This window comes from Ostrea edulis, chromosome 4 (assembly GCF_947568905.1).
Source record: "Ostrea edulis chromosome 4, xbOstEdul1.1, whole genome shotgun sequence".
In the NCBI taxonomy this organism is placed as follows: domain Eukaryota; kingdom Metazoa; phylum Mollusca; class Bivalvia; order Ostreida; family Ostreidae; genus Ostrea; species Ostrea edulis.
Window position 1 is genome coordinate 1,031,602 of NC_079167.1, and position 17,897 is coordinate 1,049,498.

The following is a 17,897-nucleotide window of genomic DNA, read 5'->3' on the forward strand; positions in this document are numbered from 1 at the left end:
GGGCGCCGTGCAGGAGTCCTGAAATTTACAATTTATGTCCCCCTTGGCCCAAAGATGCCTCATACTAAATTTGAAAAGAAATAGAATGGTAGTTATCAAGAAGACGTTAAAAATGTTCAATTGTTAATGCACGACAGACATCACATCATGACAGATCAGACCAATAGAAATAGGTCACATGAGTGACTCAGGTGACCTGAAAATAGAAATGGTACAGAAGTCAGCAAACATTTTGAACTTACATTGTTATCCCAGCTTCCTGCTATTAGGTAGGTGGACTGCATGTTTGTTCCTGGACTAAACTTCACTACACTAACACTGTCATCAGGAGGAGACTGCACCTGTCACAGATAATTCAACAGTATCTAATTTATAATCTAATAATTTCATTTCATTGTAAAGCATAATTTTACTGGTCCATCAGATCAGACTTAATCAACAATCTTTATATCATATAAACAAAGTTGTCATTCAGTCGCACCATATGATGTAAAAATACATTTGGCTCATCAGCTTTCAATTTGTTGCTATGACAATATTACTTAATTCGCATCATAAAAAATTCATGTTGTCTTCATAGTGCATGTTCATCAAATCATATCAAATCTGTATTTCTAAATTAAATTATAGGATATGAAAGTAATTTCTACTAATTTTATATAATATAAAGTAAGCTGGGACAGTTTACAGGCTTTCATAAACCGCTTCACAGTTTATAATGCGTGAACTGCCCCAACTTACTTTACATCATATAAAATGAGTGAAAAATTACTTTTATTCCTTAAAATATCCACCATAATAACACAACTGTCAGATACATAATCTGCATCTTGATTGGTTAATGCACCATGGAGTGAATGTTGACAAGACACAAAGCTTTCATCTGACATAGAGTAATGACACACGGAGAACATTTCATGACATGATTTATCAATTCACATTACCGCTTCTCTATGGACATTAACATGACATGCGTTATAACTGGAGTTGTCTTTCCTGGTGTCAAAAATAAAAGTATGTCATCTCGATTTACACTATATCCAGTACTCATGCATTTTAACCAAGAAATAAGAGGCCCACAGGCCTTATCAGTCACCCGAGTACTAGTGAAAAATTATCACTACTCCCAAGGGCCATGATTGATTGATTGTATCTTGCTTAATGTCTCGCTCGAGAATTTTTCACCCATATGGAGACGTCACAAAGACCGGTGAAGGGCTTCAAATTTAGGCCTATGCTCGGCGCTTATGGCCATTAAGCAGTGAGGGTTCTTTAGCGTGCCACACCTACTGTGACACGGGTCATCCATTTTTAAGGTCATCTCCAAGGACCCATGACATTCACACCTGATGCCAAGCGTTTGGCGATGGAACTGTCACTACCTCTTTTAACGACTTAGGTCTGTCACGGCCGGGATTCGAACCCCGGCCTTCCGCATGTGGGGCGAACGCTCTAACCTCTCGGCCTTCACAAGGGCTATGAAATCTAGAAAAAAAATCCCTGTTCTGAATATCTAAGCTAAATTTTAACATTCAGCAAAAGTATAAAACAAGATGTGTTCTTACAACTTTTATGCCCTCAGGTATATTAAAATTAAAAGATATGACTAATTTGGACCCATCCAAGAGTCAAAACCCTGGGTTGTGAAACTAAACATTTTTGTACATCTTTTTCTGCTATTCATTAGTATGCATTCATATTTTATACAGTATCAGCAAACTTACACATAAACACTATATACTAAGTTTGGACCCACCCCTACCCCTGGGATCATCAAATTTACAATTTTGGTAAAGGACTACCTGTTCTTCCTAAATATCTACTAGAAAACTGACACGGTCAGCAAGGGCCCCTCCGAGGGTTATTAGAGGAAAGTGACATCTGTATTTGATATAGCAATGTTTGGAGCTGGTATATATGTTAGAATTAATAATATATAAAGATACATTGGAATGCCAATTTGTGAAAAAGGCATCATGAAGCATATTTATGAGAGACTTATGCAATTTAAATTACTTCTGTTTGACACACACTCATCCACTCAAACACAACAGAGTATAACAAAATCCCATTGTAATAGGGGATTCAAAATGGATAACTGGTACAAAATATAGTACATACTATTCGAAAAGGATTATGAATTTGACATATTGATGTCTTGGAAAAGGAAATTCTGACATCGGGGCTCTAAGCGTTTTCTAACACATTGTCATTTGATAAAAGTGTTCTACATTTTTAAAAATAGAGATTAATATGCCTTTACATACATAGGTGAGAAAGTTTCCATTATTCCTAGGCGAGACATACCATGTATGCGCAAAAAATTCATGTGCAAATATCAAAATACTGACGTAGAAAATGTGGACCTTACCGTCAACAAGCGCAGTGAAACATGCCATTTCAAGAGTTTCGCCGACGAAAGCTCGGTAACAGTAATGAATAAGGTACACTCATTTTGTATCTATTTTGTGACTTTCTTTATTAAAAGGAACAGTTCTCTAATGTGTAACGTGCAATTACTACATAATCATGAAGCAGTTTCACTTTGCAACCGGATATAAGAAATTTTATTTCGCATTCCGATCCCAATCGAAAGTTGTTGACTGGGAATAACGTGTTTTAATTCAATATACATGTAACATCAAGCATTTTTTATATCACATTAAAAACCAAATATATACATATACACAATGTTGTAGAGTTATTTCTTGTAAATTTTCTATATATCAATACAATGCATATCATAATTCAAATTGAATTATCTCCCTTAGACAGTGGTAAATAAATACGGTCATAATAAGAAAGATGATGACATTCAAACAGACAGACAAAGTGACATGACTTCAAAATCTATAGGTATCTTCCTCTTATTGTACATTATTTCTGTACAAAATTTGAAAACTGTACAATAAAAACTGTTTGAGTAATCGTGTCACAAAGAAAGTGTTGACGGACGGACGGACAATGTGACTACTATAGGGCTTCCAGCATTTCATGCGGGGCCCTAATTAAATTTCAATATAGTATTAACAGCACTAAAGAAGAAGTTATTCAAGTGTTTTACATATAAACACTATATACCAAGATTGGCCCTGCCCTGGGGTCAGAACCCCTACCCTGGGGATCATGAAATTTACAATTTTGGTAGAAGCCTTCCTGCTCTCTATCACCATGTATTTAGTTTTTCTTACACATGTGCAGTTCTTGAGAACAAGATTTTTGAAAATTGGAAAATTTTGGGCAGTTTTGCCCCGCGCCTAAGGCCTACTGGAGTTCTGAAATTTACAATTTATGTCCACCCTTCCCAAAGATGCTTCATACCAAATTTGAAAAGAATTGGACAGGTGTTATCAAGAAGAAGTTAAAAATGTTCAATTGTTAACACACGACAACCGATTGCAATAGGGCACCTGAGTTTACTCAGGTGACAGTGACCTAATGATTATTTATGAGAAATGAATAATTATGAGGTACTCATTGTCCATGCTATGTACATGTATAGAAATAATTATGAGGTACTCAATGTCCAATTTAGGCATAGAATGAGGTACTTAATGTCCACGCTATGTACATTAACAGAAATAATTATGAGGTACTGCTAACTCGATATCCAAGCTATGTACATGTATAGAAATAATTATGAGGTACTCAATGTCTGAGTAAAGGATATAAGCCAAAAACTGTCCATTCTGTGAGAGAAAGAACTGATCGAGGCCTGTAGGGCCGAGATCAGTTCTTTCTCTCACAAAATGGACAGTTTGAGGCTTATATCCTACTTAAAACATTACATCTTTTGTTTTAAGAATGGACAGTCTCAGGTAAACCCATTGAGAATGATAATTATGAATAAAGCTATTTTTTGAATAGTCTGACAATATAACCAGTCTTGCATAGAAGTACGTTTCTTTTGTTCACTTATTGGACAGTGTCAGGTGAGTAGTCTTCTACTGCAGGTGTTATATTCACTCACTCTATAGTACTGAGCCATATCAACATGTCTTCCTCTGATGGGGAGAGCATTTTCATTGCACAGTAAAAATTTAAGGATTTTAGTGAAAGTATTGCAAATATTCTGGATATGAAGGGTGAGAAAGTTATGAAGCCAAATTTTGATCTGAAAAGCATTGTGTTTTCGAATATTTGGATGAGGAAATAATTAACGCCAGCCAAAAGAACCCAATACACCTATCTCGTGAAATGAAATTATTGATGAAAGCGAAAATGATAATTCAGAATTAGGATATGCTAATAAAGAAAACATAAAAAAAAGCGTTGTGAAGTTTCGAAATGTGCCTCCGAATCCAGCGAAATTCAAATACAGTATGGAAATATGTCTTTCAAATTTAAGTTTTGATGCGATATAGTAATGGCCGATGGAATTAAAAAATTGTGAATCTTACGAGTTGAAGCAGAGAATTCTACTATAAGGAAATATCATTTTTAAGTGTTTCAGTGATTTTTCCGATATCTGTGTTGATTCTTACTTGTAGGGAATTTAAAATTAACTTTGTATCTCTTTCACAAATGTATTGTCTTTCTTTTATTTCCAGCCTACCTGTAGATCTCTAATAAGTTATTGGGTTTACCTGTAGGTGTCCAATAAGTTGACAATTACTGTCCATTATTTTTAAGAACGGACAGTATCTGTCCATTCTTAAAAATAATGGACAGCAATTGTCAACTTATTGGACACCTACAGGTAACCTTTTCACTACAAGTAGACTTTCTTCTATATAAAAGCCTAAAAAGACAAAGGATTGCGTAACAAAAATGTTTTAATTTAGGTATAGAAATAATTATGACGGACTCGTTGTCCATGCTAGGTATCAGGTACATTACATAATTATATAATCATTCTAAATTTCGCTTACAAGATAGCTTCTATGGCTTTCTCATAAAGTCATGGACGTGCAAGTCTTGTCAACTCCACGTTAAACACTTTCGGCCATAAATACATTTGCATACACACAACTATCCTTCTGCTTTCAGCCAGTAACTAAGGAAATTTAGGCGACTATCGAAATTATTTAGACAAATTCAAGCACAGAGCTGGTGGGTTTCTGCACTGGATCTGATGGGGGTGTTCCCTCCGTACTTCCTTTGCCGCCTCCTAAACACAGTCTTTAAGAAGACCGTCTCCCCGATTTTACTGAGGGAGATATGAGGGTCGATCGACCACAGATGAAGAATAGCAGGCTACCTTCAAGAAGCCCTTCCCCCGATTATACTGTGGGGATCCATGATTTTTCAGAAGATTTTTAATGATTTTCCCTATACATTTGTATGTAAAATTTTGATCCCCTAATCTGGCCCCATCTTACCCCCAGGGATCACAATGTTTACAAACTTGAATCTGCACTATGTCAAGAAGCTTTCATGTAAATTTACACTTTCCTGGCCCAGTAGTTTTTGAGAGGATTATTAAAGATTTCCCATATATATTTGTATGCAAAACTTTGATCCCCTGTTGTGGCCCAATCCTACCCCCGGGGAGCTATGATTTGAACAAACTTGAATCTGTACTATGTCAGGAAGCTTTCATGTACATTTCCACTTTCCTGGCTCAGTGGTTCTTGAGAAGATTTTCCCTATATATTTGTATGTAAAACTTTGATCCCCTATTGTCGACTCACCTTATTCCCGGGGGCCATGATTTCAACAAACTTGAATCTGCACTGTGTCAGGAAGCTTTCATGTAAATTTGTACTTTCCTGGCCCAGTGGTTCTTTAGAAGATTTTTAAATGACCCAACCCTATTTTCACATTTTTGTGATTATCTCCCTTCAAAAGGGACATGGCCCTTCATTTGAATAAACTTGAAAGTCCTTCATCCAATGATGCTTTCTGCCCAGTTTGGTTGAAATTGACCCAGTGGTTCTGGAGAAGTCGAAAATGTAAAAGTTTACAGACCGACGGACAGACAGACGATCAAGAAAGCTCACTTGAGCTTTCAGGTCAGGTGAGCTAATGAAATCAAAGATAAATTTGCTGTTGTTATTGCTAATTGGCTTTGATGGTGATAATATAGCAAAAAATTTAGTTAGCACATTGTGCATTTAAAATCATAAAGAAAAGTGTATTTGTATATATATATTTAACTATTAATCATGCATTATTTTAATTCAAGATTTTCATGATACAGACCTCTATGTCTTTCATGGCATTGTAGTTTGTGCTGGCTGTACTGACAAAGGAAGGGTTTCCTCCTCCAAAAATGTTCATTTTGATTTCTCTAAAACAAAGAAATCCTAGAATTATGCACAGAATAGAACAAATTGTTATTAACAATATTTGTCCATAGTCCCATGTTTTCCTTACAGTAGATCAGTAATAAACAACATATTAGGGACACCTTTGAAAAGTGAGACTATTATGGGAGGAGTGGAGAGGTGTCTCCACTTTTATATCAATGAATGAAAACAGGTTTACTTTTTATCAGAGAATTAACGTAATATCACCAATACTATCACTAAAACTTCTGATAACATATTTCACTTTTTCTCATTTTGGAAGATTAGCGGAGATGTTGTTATAAGCAAATAAACACGAGGCCCACAGGCCATATCGGTCACCTGAATACTTGTGAAAAAGTATCACTACTTCCATGGGCTATGAAGTCTAGAAAAAATTTCCTGTTCTGAATATCTAAGCTAAATTCTAATGTTCAGCAACAGTATAAAACAAGATGTGTTCTTAAAACTTCACTGCCCTCAAAAGTGCATACACTGATAAAAGGCCTTAAATAATAGGTGTATTAACATTAAAACATCAAAATATATGACTAATTTGGACTCACTAGAGGATTGACTTGAAATTGTCAACCGATTCTGACAAAAATTTGTACCGACTTACAAGCGGGTCAATGACAAATTCTTACAAAATAACCTTATAAAATACAACCGACTTATAGGCGAGTATATACGGTACCTATTTCACCATTTTTATTTGCTACCAAGATATATTATTTGAAGAATCAACAATCGAATATAAGACTGTGGATGCAGGAATGAGGTGGGATATATCAACTGATGTTAATTATACTGCGTGCTATTGTGTCAGTGATTGGGATATGTACACACTCTGTGATATAGTCACATTAAATTTTTTTAAAAATGGCGCATAGATATTGAAAATTAACCAGTCCCATCGGACTGACGAAAACAAATGTATGTCAGTCCGCCAAACTTTTAACCAGTCACAGATTGACGGACATATGTTAATTTTGAGCCCTGAACCAGTAGACAAAGCTATTGAAGATGAAGACGACGACACGGAAGAGCCTAAAGAAAGCAAGAGAATCAAAATAAAAATGTGAAAGTTTTCATTTTATCAAATCCGTTATTGTAGATATGTCCATATCAGTATACCATTAAGAAAACTAAAGATATCTATGGCAATACTGTCTATCAGTATAGTGTTTAGATTGTGATTTACTGGTCTCTACGACTTGTCATTTTAAATGTCGCATAAAATTTCAATATGGCACCTTCATTTTAGAAAAGTCACATTGACACTAGCTGGTAATGTGCCATTGTCACATTTAGGTATTTTGCTTATACCAATCACTGTTGTGTTTTTGACTAAATTAAAGCACCAGAGAGATTTGGCCAAAATCACGTTGCCTTCAGATTCATGTTGCTTGAACTAGCTTCGCTCACGAAGCTCAGTGGTTGCTGTTTACATTATAGACCTTTACAAATAAAACTGTCGACTCCTGCGATTTAACCCACAACTCCCAGGAAGAATGTCATCCACTTGTCGGATGTCCAGTTTTATTATATGTTTCGAAAAAACAAACACATGGTGTGGTATGCTGCCCAGGTGTCGGATCACCTGTTTACGTTATCTCATTTACTCAAAATATTTAGCCACTTATGTTCATGGCATGATCATGTTGTAGATTCAATTTTTAGATCAGGGGATTCCCTACCATGGTTATGTAATGCGATGCTTTATCATGTGCAAACTTGGTACATCAACTCTCATACACTAAAAATTAAACGTAGGGTAAAATATGATTTAGCTAGTCAATACAAAACAAAAACCTGTCGACTCTTCTCTCAGGCTCAGCTTCTCCACTTCAAATACGCCACTTGCCTCGCTCAGAAGAACCGAACAATAATCTTTATCACTTAGAGGCTTTATTTTTGTAAAATCCGATACGGTGGCGGAATATATATTTTTTTTATCAAATAAAATTTATGTTATATTATATCTTATCGAAATAGATTATATAGGAATTAAAGAAAAGCGGTACAGTGAAAGAAAGATTGAATAATTTCTCTATTATTTTGCTATCGATGCCGAGAAGTATTGATTTTTTTCAGAGCGAAAACGAGGCTCACGCCATATTGTTTTCTGGTTAAAAAAGGTGTTGACATTTAGTTCTAAGAGGAAGTGCGACATATAATTTTGTTCTTCGGAATCCATCCTGTTTCACAGTTGATCGAGAGTGGTAAAATAGTTTTCATTTGATACTTTTTATTTTTTAAACATAAATTATTGTTTTGTGTTCTTGATCTATTTTATTTTCTTGATGGTTGTGGAACTAGGCCTAACTCGGAGCAGTTTTATATTTGGTGAAATTATCAATATGCTTCTCTGCGTCTTATCAAGACATTTTCCTTTCAATCTGATCGAAATCAGATCCCTATGTATATTCACTTAATTCGCAAACAAGAGGATATAGGCATCCTATTTTCAACAGATGGCCCTTTCTTTGTCTTTACTATGCCACTAGACCTAGTGTTGTATAGGAAACTCTTTGTAGTCATAGTAACCTGTTGTATTAAAATCTAACGATCAGGAAGTGTCTTCAAACTCGACATGAATAATATCATCATGAATTGAACTGGTTGGGCAGCCTGCTTAATTGAAGACTTGCAGGTAATTGAAGACCTCAGAAGACTTAAATAAATAGGGCTTTTTTATACTGATTCTCTGATTAAGCATGTCTTAAAAGTATGTAATGAACACAATTTTTGTTGTTGATAAAAACAAGTTTTGAAGTGTATTTTTAAAGCTTGGTATAGAGAACTATTTTTCTCTCTAAAGACGACCTAGCGCAAGTACGATAACTGCATACCTACAAATCAGCAGTTCTTTTTAGTTTTATATTTTCTTTGATCAGAAATTGTTTTAAAAGTTGTATATTTAAAAATAAAAGAAATGATTAAAATTTGAACAGCTGATTTGTAAATGTACGTTTTACGAGAGTTATTGTTATTGCATTAAATCGTGCAAGAGAAAGAATTAGTTACCCATACCAAGCTTTAAAATACGCTTTAAAACTTATTTTTACGCCATTTTCACAGTATTGGTGATAATTCATACTTGCTGATGTTATAATGCATTCTAGATCAAGATATATAATTAAACCCATAACAAATATTGACCAAATGGTACCTTTAACAAATCCAATGATATATAACACTCCCATGTTCTATTAAAAAATTATATTCTAGATACACTACTGAAAACATGGGGTATTTTGGGTGTTATGCTGTTGCAGCTAAAAAATGGCTTAATTTTCCAGTTTTTGTTCAAAGAGATTTATAGAAGAGGCTTTTGGTAATAGAAACCAAATCATTGAGAAATTATTCCACTTTTACATACAATTTACTATATGTAAATCGACAAAATATTAGCGAAATAATGTTTTGATATGTGAAAATGCAGGTACCGTACGTTATGCAGTTTTATAAAATTCCAATGTTTAAACTTACGAGCAAAAAAACTACATGTTAATTCACTATTTTAGCTATTTTGTTTTGAAAATTGAGTTGAATACTAAATGAAACATAGAAAAGTTTGAATGGATTGTTCAAAACTTAAATAAATGACGCATTTTTCTCTAACGAGCATAAAAATATCCCAAAATTCTGTAGTGTCTGCAACATGTGCATATTTTGGAATGCCTGATGACTTGTATTTCTATACTTTTACTGATAAGAGGCAATATGGTGACTAATGTATCTAACAAAGAAACAGAGTGTAGCTCAGTATTGCTAAGTTTTCTGACAGATATATTGTGTTTTGTAGTGTCCGCAACCCTGTAGAGTCCGCAACAGCTTTTTGATTTCATGGATTTTTTTCAAGAAAATGTATTATGATTTATCTTTATGATAACTATAACTATTCAAGTATTTACTTTAAACATGTAATGAATTAAAATATAGTGAAAATATAGGTTCAAAAAGAATTTACACCCATAACATCTAGTGTATACATATTCAAAATCCTTCAATTTTCAGTCTAAAGTTACATATTTCAAGTCAATTTTCACCCGATATTTCGAACTGAAGAAGTGGAAACTAAAGAATATATCAAAATGTTAATTGTTTAATGATAGATCTAAATATATTTCAATATAATTATTATGCGGACACTACAGTAATGATATGTATTCCAATTTTTTTAAGTGTCTTAGACTAAAAAGATTTCAATGAGCCACTAAGATGAGCAGCCCAGAGAGGTCCATGAAATTGAGAGAGAAGATACATGTAAAAGAAATAGGGTGAAATAAAAAAAAAACCCAGTGAAGCTAAAGAAAGACAAAATAAAGAAAAGGAGAGAGAAAGAGTGAGAGAGAGAGAGAGAGAGAGAACGAGTGAGAGACGTGAAAAACAACCCCCAATTTCTTGCCACAAAAAGAGAAAAGAGATTACAAATGAAAAAATACAGACAGAAAGAAATCTTGAGAGAAAGAAAAGGTTGAAACTGAAGAGGTAATGCAAGAAAAGGTGAACACAAAAAATTGAAAAGAAAAGAACAACTTTAAAAAGAAAAAGAATTAAAAACCAGAAGGGCATAGTAAGAAATATTATTCGTGACAAACATAATTTTCAGATCATTGTTATGGACGAGGAGAAAGATGAGGTTGAAATTTTACACACACACCCCAAAGTACTGCTGGATCTCTGAATATTAATCCTGTTCACACAATGTACAGAAAGTAGATTCCTCCTGGGGAAACTAATGATAAAATTAGCATCATACTTTCTGAGGCAATTCTATCCTCAAACAGTACCAATGACAAATTATTTTATTCGTTTGATAATTAGTACTGTTTAAACATTTTGCAATCAACATTTAGTTCCAAGTTCAAGTTTGCTTGAATTTGAAAAAAATAAATAAGACTTGTTCATAAATTTATCTTCAGTACTTGTAGTGTCTGCAACAGCATTAATTATTATTTCACATGTTTCACTTATTTCATTACAATATATTTCTGAAATAAGTGAATATAATAAAACACCTCTAATATTCTGTTCTTTTTATGATAAAGTTGGATAACTTGATTTAAAAAAAACAAATGGTTAGTTTGAAAGATGACACTTCAAACTTGCATGTACATAACTATCTATATTTCTTTATTGTAATCAGAGAATGTACTCTGAAATTATCATACATTTAGCCTATCATTAACCAGTCCGTATTATTTCAACCGATTCGGAATAAATAGGACCTTGATCGATCTTCTTGTTCGTCCTCGGATGAAAAATTGTCGATGTGGCTGGCATTTGCATTAATTATGAGTTCAAAGTGATATCCTTGTATAACAAACTATGGTTCCTTATTCGTAAACTCTTCCAGTTGTGAATAAATCATCCATGGGTGTGCTTTTGTTTTGATTCGCAAATCTGAGTGTGGTCTCTTATGACGTCACAAATTCAGGAAATCAGGAACGATAATTGGGTAACGATTTTCTATTGCAATACGCAACTTCCGAGATATCAGCTCCTCTGTGATAGAGGTATGTTCAGTGTTCTGTTGACAAGACGTATACATATACTATAGACTAGCTATGTAAATACGGATAAAAGTAATGAAAGTGTATATTTTGTTGATGTCAACCGTTTGTATACATTCAACTGACCATATGGAGAATTATTGAATTAGGCCATTAAATTAAATATGAAATTATTTTTATTTCCTCTTTTGCACGAGTGATATTTTAATCAATGAAAAATGGTGATTATCGATTTTTATTATTAGATACTACTAAACTTACTAATATTGTGTGTCCCTGCAGTTAGGGTGGTTGGATGATGTGAGATAATCTGCCTTTGGGCAATATATGAAGGCAGCGATAACCATTTGTATCCACCTCGTGTTGACGATAGTATGTTTTGCGTCTCACTGTGCGTAAGAGTTCCACATAGGGAAAGAACTATTGGGCAAATCGGAAATTGCGTATTACCTTTGCACTTCAATTTCTTCGAGTTATTATCGTTATTAATCTTAAAAAAGCATTTTTATGAGGAGTCACTGTCTATGAAACAAAGTTGATAATTATGGAGAGAAAAAGTATTGTTAATTTAAAAACTGTCTCCTATGACCTTTAAAGTGTTGGACTACAGATACCAGTGACACAGCAGGATGAGATCATCATGTTCTTAATGTACATTATTTAAATTAGACGTCTATGAGACGCCCAAAATACGCTTGAAGTACTTTGACATCACTGACTGAGATGACCATGCATGGCCTTTAAGCTATTTATTCGATCCATGTTTACTTTTTAAATACATTATAATCATTCAGTAATTAAAATTAATTGATAACTTTTTATGTCATCAGTCCAGCTTGACTGATAGTTAAAATTTCAACCAATCTGCAGAAAAATTTACCAGTCCACCAGAGTTTTTCAGACATATTTCGTTCATGTTATTAAAATAAAATAACGGAATTTAACTTGATATGCCTCGGACAATATTTTAACACTTATGTGAGATTTTTATAAAATTTACTAATCTGGTTCGTCTGCACGAGATCTACAGAGGAATTCATGCCAAATGTGTGTTTAGATTCCATAAGTATGTTTTTCAAAGTGACGTTTTAGGAAATTGACCATGCAGCAGTCTATGCGAAAGTTTTTTGGACCACACAGGATCGACATTCGGTCCTGTGTAATCAATGAAAACACCGGACCGGACCAAATTTTGTCAGACCGAAAAACCTAATGTAAAATAGTGAAACACGTGAAAATGCAAAACCAAGGAAATCTTATTTATTATACTAGTAATACTATACCAAGGATCCTTCCTGTATAATAGTTTAGACAGTCCATGCGGTTGTAATCACATTCATTTACGTATTTGGATTTGTGTGCTATTTTTTACTTATAACAAACATTTAAATGACTCCGCATCAAAACACTGAGACATCGGACATTCCGGTCCGGTGTAAAAAATGATGCATCAGACCTGAGGCATCGGTCAGGTCCGACGGTCCGATGTCTTTCGCATAGACTGATGCAGTCCCATCGGACTGGCTAGAACAAATGTCAATCAGTCTGCCAGACTTTTAACCTGTCACAGACTGACGGACATGCCCTGGAGTGTAAAGGTGTTGATAGGGGTACCTAACTACCTATACAGTGTTTGTTTGTTTGTTTAAGATTAATTATATGATAAAAATTTGTCATACTATTCTGTTGATATATGGCCTAGATAAGCTTCAGTACAAATTTGAAAACATTAAAAATTTAAACTCCCACCATCTATAGAGGCTGCCATGTAATACTTATGTACACATGTACATTTTGTTTTACCATACTTTAAAGATTGAGAATTAAAGCTCATAAGATGGTGCTATATACACCCTCCCTTAAATTGTTTGAAATTGTGGATGACTCGACTCTGAGGCCCTTGAGGCCTTTGATTTATCTTGTGACCTTGACCGCAGAGATTAGCATACTTTTAATAAAAGTTAACCGAGGAAGGGCTTTTTTATTTTGTATATAAAAACCTTATTACAAGACCTTTAATTTGTTTCGTTGTTGCTACTCGGGGCATAGTGTTTCACAAACACATCTTGTTTTTAGCTTACCAGAGCCGAAGGCTCAAGTGAACTTTTCTGATCAAAATTTGTCTGTTGTCTGTCGGCGTTGTAAACTTTTCACATTTTCATCTTCTTTTCCAGAACCACTGGGTCAATTTCAACCAAACTTGGCACAAAGCATCCTTGGGTGAAGGGCTTTCAAGTTTGTTCAAATGAAGGGCCATGTCCCCTTCAAAGGGGAGATAATCACAAAAATAGGGTGGGATCATTTAAAAATCTTCCTTCTCAAGAACCACTGGACCAAAGGAGCTGAAATTTACATGAAAGCTTCCTGACATATTGCAGATTCAGGTTTGTTCAAATCATGACCCCCGGGGGTAGGATGGGGCCACAATAGGTGATCAAAGTTTTACATGCAAATATATAGAGAAAATCTTTAAAAATCTTCTCAAGAACCACTGGGCCAGAAGAACTGAGATTTACATGAAAGCTTCCTGACATAGTGCAGATTCGAGTTTGTAAAAATCATGGACCTCGGTTGTAGGTTGGAGCCACGATAGGGGCCAAAGTTTTACATGCAAATATATATGAAAAATCTTTAGATATGGGCCAAGGTGATTCAGATCAGCAATGTGGCCCATGGGCCTCTTGTTACATGTTACTTGGTAAGTTAGACAGTCAATGATCATGTCATATTAACAGCATGGCTGAGTCATGAAATGTGTAGGTTTTTTTTTTATTCCAGGTCCTTCCTTTGAAGAATCAGTCGAGGATTTTTTTAAGAGTTTGAAATCCCAGGTAAGGATTATGTGTTGTGGTTCTGTTATAGCTATATACCTGCATTATGAGCACAATCTGGGAATGGTGTGATACAATGATAGTATATATATACACCACATTTATTTACAAATACTACTACTAGTGCTGTGGTAAAGCATGAAATGTTTTATAAAAAATTCCTCATTTCAGTACATTTGTAGTGCATCAGAAAGCAACTGAAATTTGGAGCACTTAAGGTGTTAAATTGTAAACATGGTCACTCAAAAGTACATGTTAACACAAACTTTAACTTGATATGGCTTTAATTTGATGTTGGCAATGAATTCATTGGAAGTTTATGTAGAACAAAAGCAACGTTATGCAGCTAAAACAACCAGAGATTCAGTTATTTAGCCAGCCATCCTCTAGAAACAAATCAATTTATGTTGCCTTATTTTGTTGTTATTCCATTTTATTTTGATTCGGAGACTTGACATACTGTAAAAAAGTAATTGTCTTTATGAATAAGGTGGAAAAAAAATTTGGACATGTCCTATTGACTGTGAAAGGGACACATTTATGGCTACCAGTGAATTCATACAAAAATACTGGTATGTCAAGTCTGAATTAGTTTGCATGGTGTATTTTATCAGTTGTGTTTTGTTTTATTTTTTCATTGCATGTAGTTGTCGTTTGCACAATGCCATTCCAAACCAAAAGTGACCAGATCGCCAAGTTACGAGGCAATGCCGATCAAATGAGACACCACTTAAAAGTTGACCGGATGCATATGTCTAAAACCATTGCGGAGCTTATCAGCTACTGTAACCATGTGGCACCAGAGGACCCCCTCCTCTACCCAGTCAGAGATAATCCATTCAAGGAAAAGAAGTCCTGTGCAATTCTGTGATGTGCTCAAGACTTTTTTTCCTATTTATACATTCATTTGTGATGAAATATTACTGGGGGTACAACATACCAAGATATTATGAATATCATTGTTTTGGTCTGGTGGTGAATAAAAAGACCCAAAATACTTTTTAAAAGTAAGGAAAATATTACAAATTCATTGGATATGGGTTTTGAAAATATTACACGTCATTACACCTTTTTTTCTAAAATGTTTCTCTCACTGGTCAAATAAAACCTAACTTCAGTTTGTATTCCTTATCGATTTTTTTTATACAAATGCACCTGTATGTTATACTGTAATCTTGTCGGATAATTATTCTATTATTTAAACTTTTTGGCAAATGGTTGTACTGAAATTCAACAGGAGAAAGGATTACATGTATTTTGATACACTGCTACTTGAGGCTGCGCAAGAATTAATGAATTGTAGCAAGTGCAGTCATACTTGAATCAATCAGTTTGACAAGCACCACTTATCAAACTTTGGCTGAGGGGCCTCTGATAGGAATGAGACTTCTATGTGTAAAATGCAAAGTTTCACTCTTTAGAATAGGTTTTTCGGCTCCATTAGTTTACCAGTCTCATGAAAGTGCATTAATTCTTACGGCATCTTTACTGAAACAGTTGTCTATTAGAATTCTGTGTTATATCTTGAAAGCTATTTAATGGTGTAAAATTTTGAATCGTTCCCAAGGTTCAAATAGAATATGATGGATGTCTTATATCTATAGAAATAACCATTAAAAATTTCAAGATGTCATTATTTGAGCACTATTTTTGGAGGAAATGATACATTTGTGTTTAGAAATCAGGAGCTGGCAATATACAATTAAATTATGCTGACAGTTTGACAGATTTACTTTGGTATACAGAAGTGAGTTGTTGATGGATGTTAAATACATGTATGCTATATAATCAGAATGTAAATTAGCATGTATTAATAGTGTTCTAATCACTGTCTGCAATAAATTCTTTTACTTGTGTCTAGCGGGTATTGTCCATGAAACATGAATTAATGAAAAAGGTTGTAAATGAAATAACAGGCAGTACCCATTAAAAATTCTTCAAAACTGTTGTTACATCCATATTATGATTAACATGCCTTATTCTGACCTTATGACTCTGTGAAAGAAGTACAGGTGATCAACTCTCAAATGCTCCAGCTGTGATCTGTCAAAGCTCTTAATCTCTCAAAATGAAGCCACAGTCCCAATTAATATTTTTCACTTTATAATTAAGCAAATGTACTCTCAATCTCTTTAAACTGTTGGATCTGTCAAAGTGAAAAATTGGGTCCTGTAAAACATATTTCATTGGTTTTTATACGCCTGTCATTAGACAGAACGTATTATGTTATGGTGCTGTCCATGCGTCTGTTTGGCTGGTTGGTTGGCTAGCTGGCTGGCTGACTGTCCGTCCATCCGTCCAGGGTCATGTTTTCTGACTTTTTTCCATAATGGATGCATGTACAACTTTGAAATTTGGTCACAATATCTCCCTCAAGAATTGTAAGAGTGAGTTTGCATTTTAGCTGGATTGGTCCATCCTTGACCTACTGTAGGGCTATAAGTAGGTCAAACAGTTTTCCGGACTTTTTTTCGTTACAGATACAGATATTGCCCTGAAATTTACACATAAACTTCCTTTTAGAGGAATACAAGTTCAGTTTGCATTTCAGCTGGATTGGTCTGTCCATCCATGACCTACATTAGGGCTAAAAGTAGGTCAAACAGTTTTCCGAGCTTTTTTTCATTATGGATACAGATATTGCCCTGAAATTTAGTCAAAGGCTTCCTCTTCCATTATGCCCTATGCATATTGCTTTGATATGTAGTCAAAGGCTTCCTCTCAGAGGAATACAAGTTCAGTTTGCATTTCAGCTGGATTGGTCCATCCTTGACCTACTTTTGGACTAAAAATATGTCATACAGTTTTCCGGGCTTTTTTCATTACGGATACAGATATTGCCTTGATATTTAGTCAAAGGCTTCCTCTCGAAGGAAGACAAGTGCAGTTATCATTTTAGCTGGATTGGCGCACTATGACCTACAGTACTTTAGGAGTAAAAGTAGGTCAAACAGTTTTCCAGATTTTTTATGTAATGGTCACAGGTATTGCTCTGAAATTTAAAACTCTAATACTAAGAGAACTACATTGGTTACCTGTACAGTATAGGACACATTATAAGATACTTACTTATACTTACAAAGCCTTACATGATGAGTGCCCAACTTATATCAAACAATTACTAGAGGTATATAAGCCTACCCGAAATCTTAGGTCTATAAAACAATCAGTCACTCTAGTTGTTCCAAAAAGTCGAACCGTAACGTACAGGGATTGGTGTTTCAGAACAATAGCTCCAAAACTGTGGAATGCCCTTCCAGAACATGTAAGGGACTGTAGAACACTGTGTGCGTTCAAGAAGTCACTGAAAACAC

General features: G+C 34.6%; 1 protein-coding gene and 1 long non-coding RNA gene across 3 annotated transcripts in view; one reads left to right on the forward strand and one right to left on the reverse strand.

Moving 5' to 3' along the window:
- Nucleotides 1–8,184, reverse strand: part of LOC125671879 (mRNA export factor-like) — a 36,000-nt gene extending 27,816 nt beyond the window's left edge. Inside the window, exons 1-3 of one of the 2 annotated variants that reach the window (XM_048907869.2) lie at nt 8,046–8,184; nt 6,145–6,232; nt 243–341 (exon numbers count right to left, since the gene is read on the reverse strand). In XM_048907869.2, coding sequence (XP_048763826.1) covers nt 243–341; nt 6,145–6,222 — 177 coding nt within the window. In that variant the 5' untranslated portion in view covers nt 6,223–6,232; nt 8,046–8,184. Of the gene's footprint in view, nt 1–242; nt 342–6,144; nt 6,233–8,034 lie in introns of both variants that reach the window. The other variant, XM_056161556.1, reaches the window with a different exon arrangement.
- Nucleotides 8,185–8,316: 132 nt separating this feature from the next.
- On the forward strand, nt 8,317–16,439 carry LOC130053903 (uncharacterized). The gene is made up of 3 exons (XR_008802136.1): nt 8,317–8,455; nt 14,531–14,583; nt 15,231–16,439. It is a non-coding gene; the product is annotated as an uncharacterized LOC130053903 (long non-coding RNA).
- Nucleotides 16,440–17,897: the final 1,458 nt, after the last annotated feature.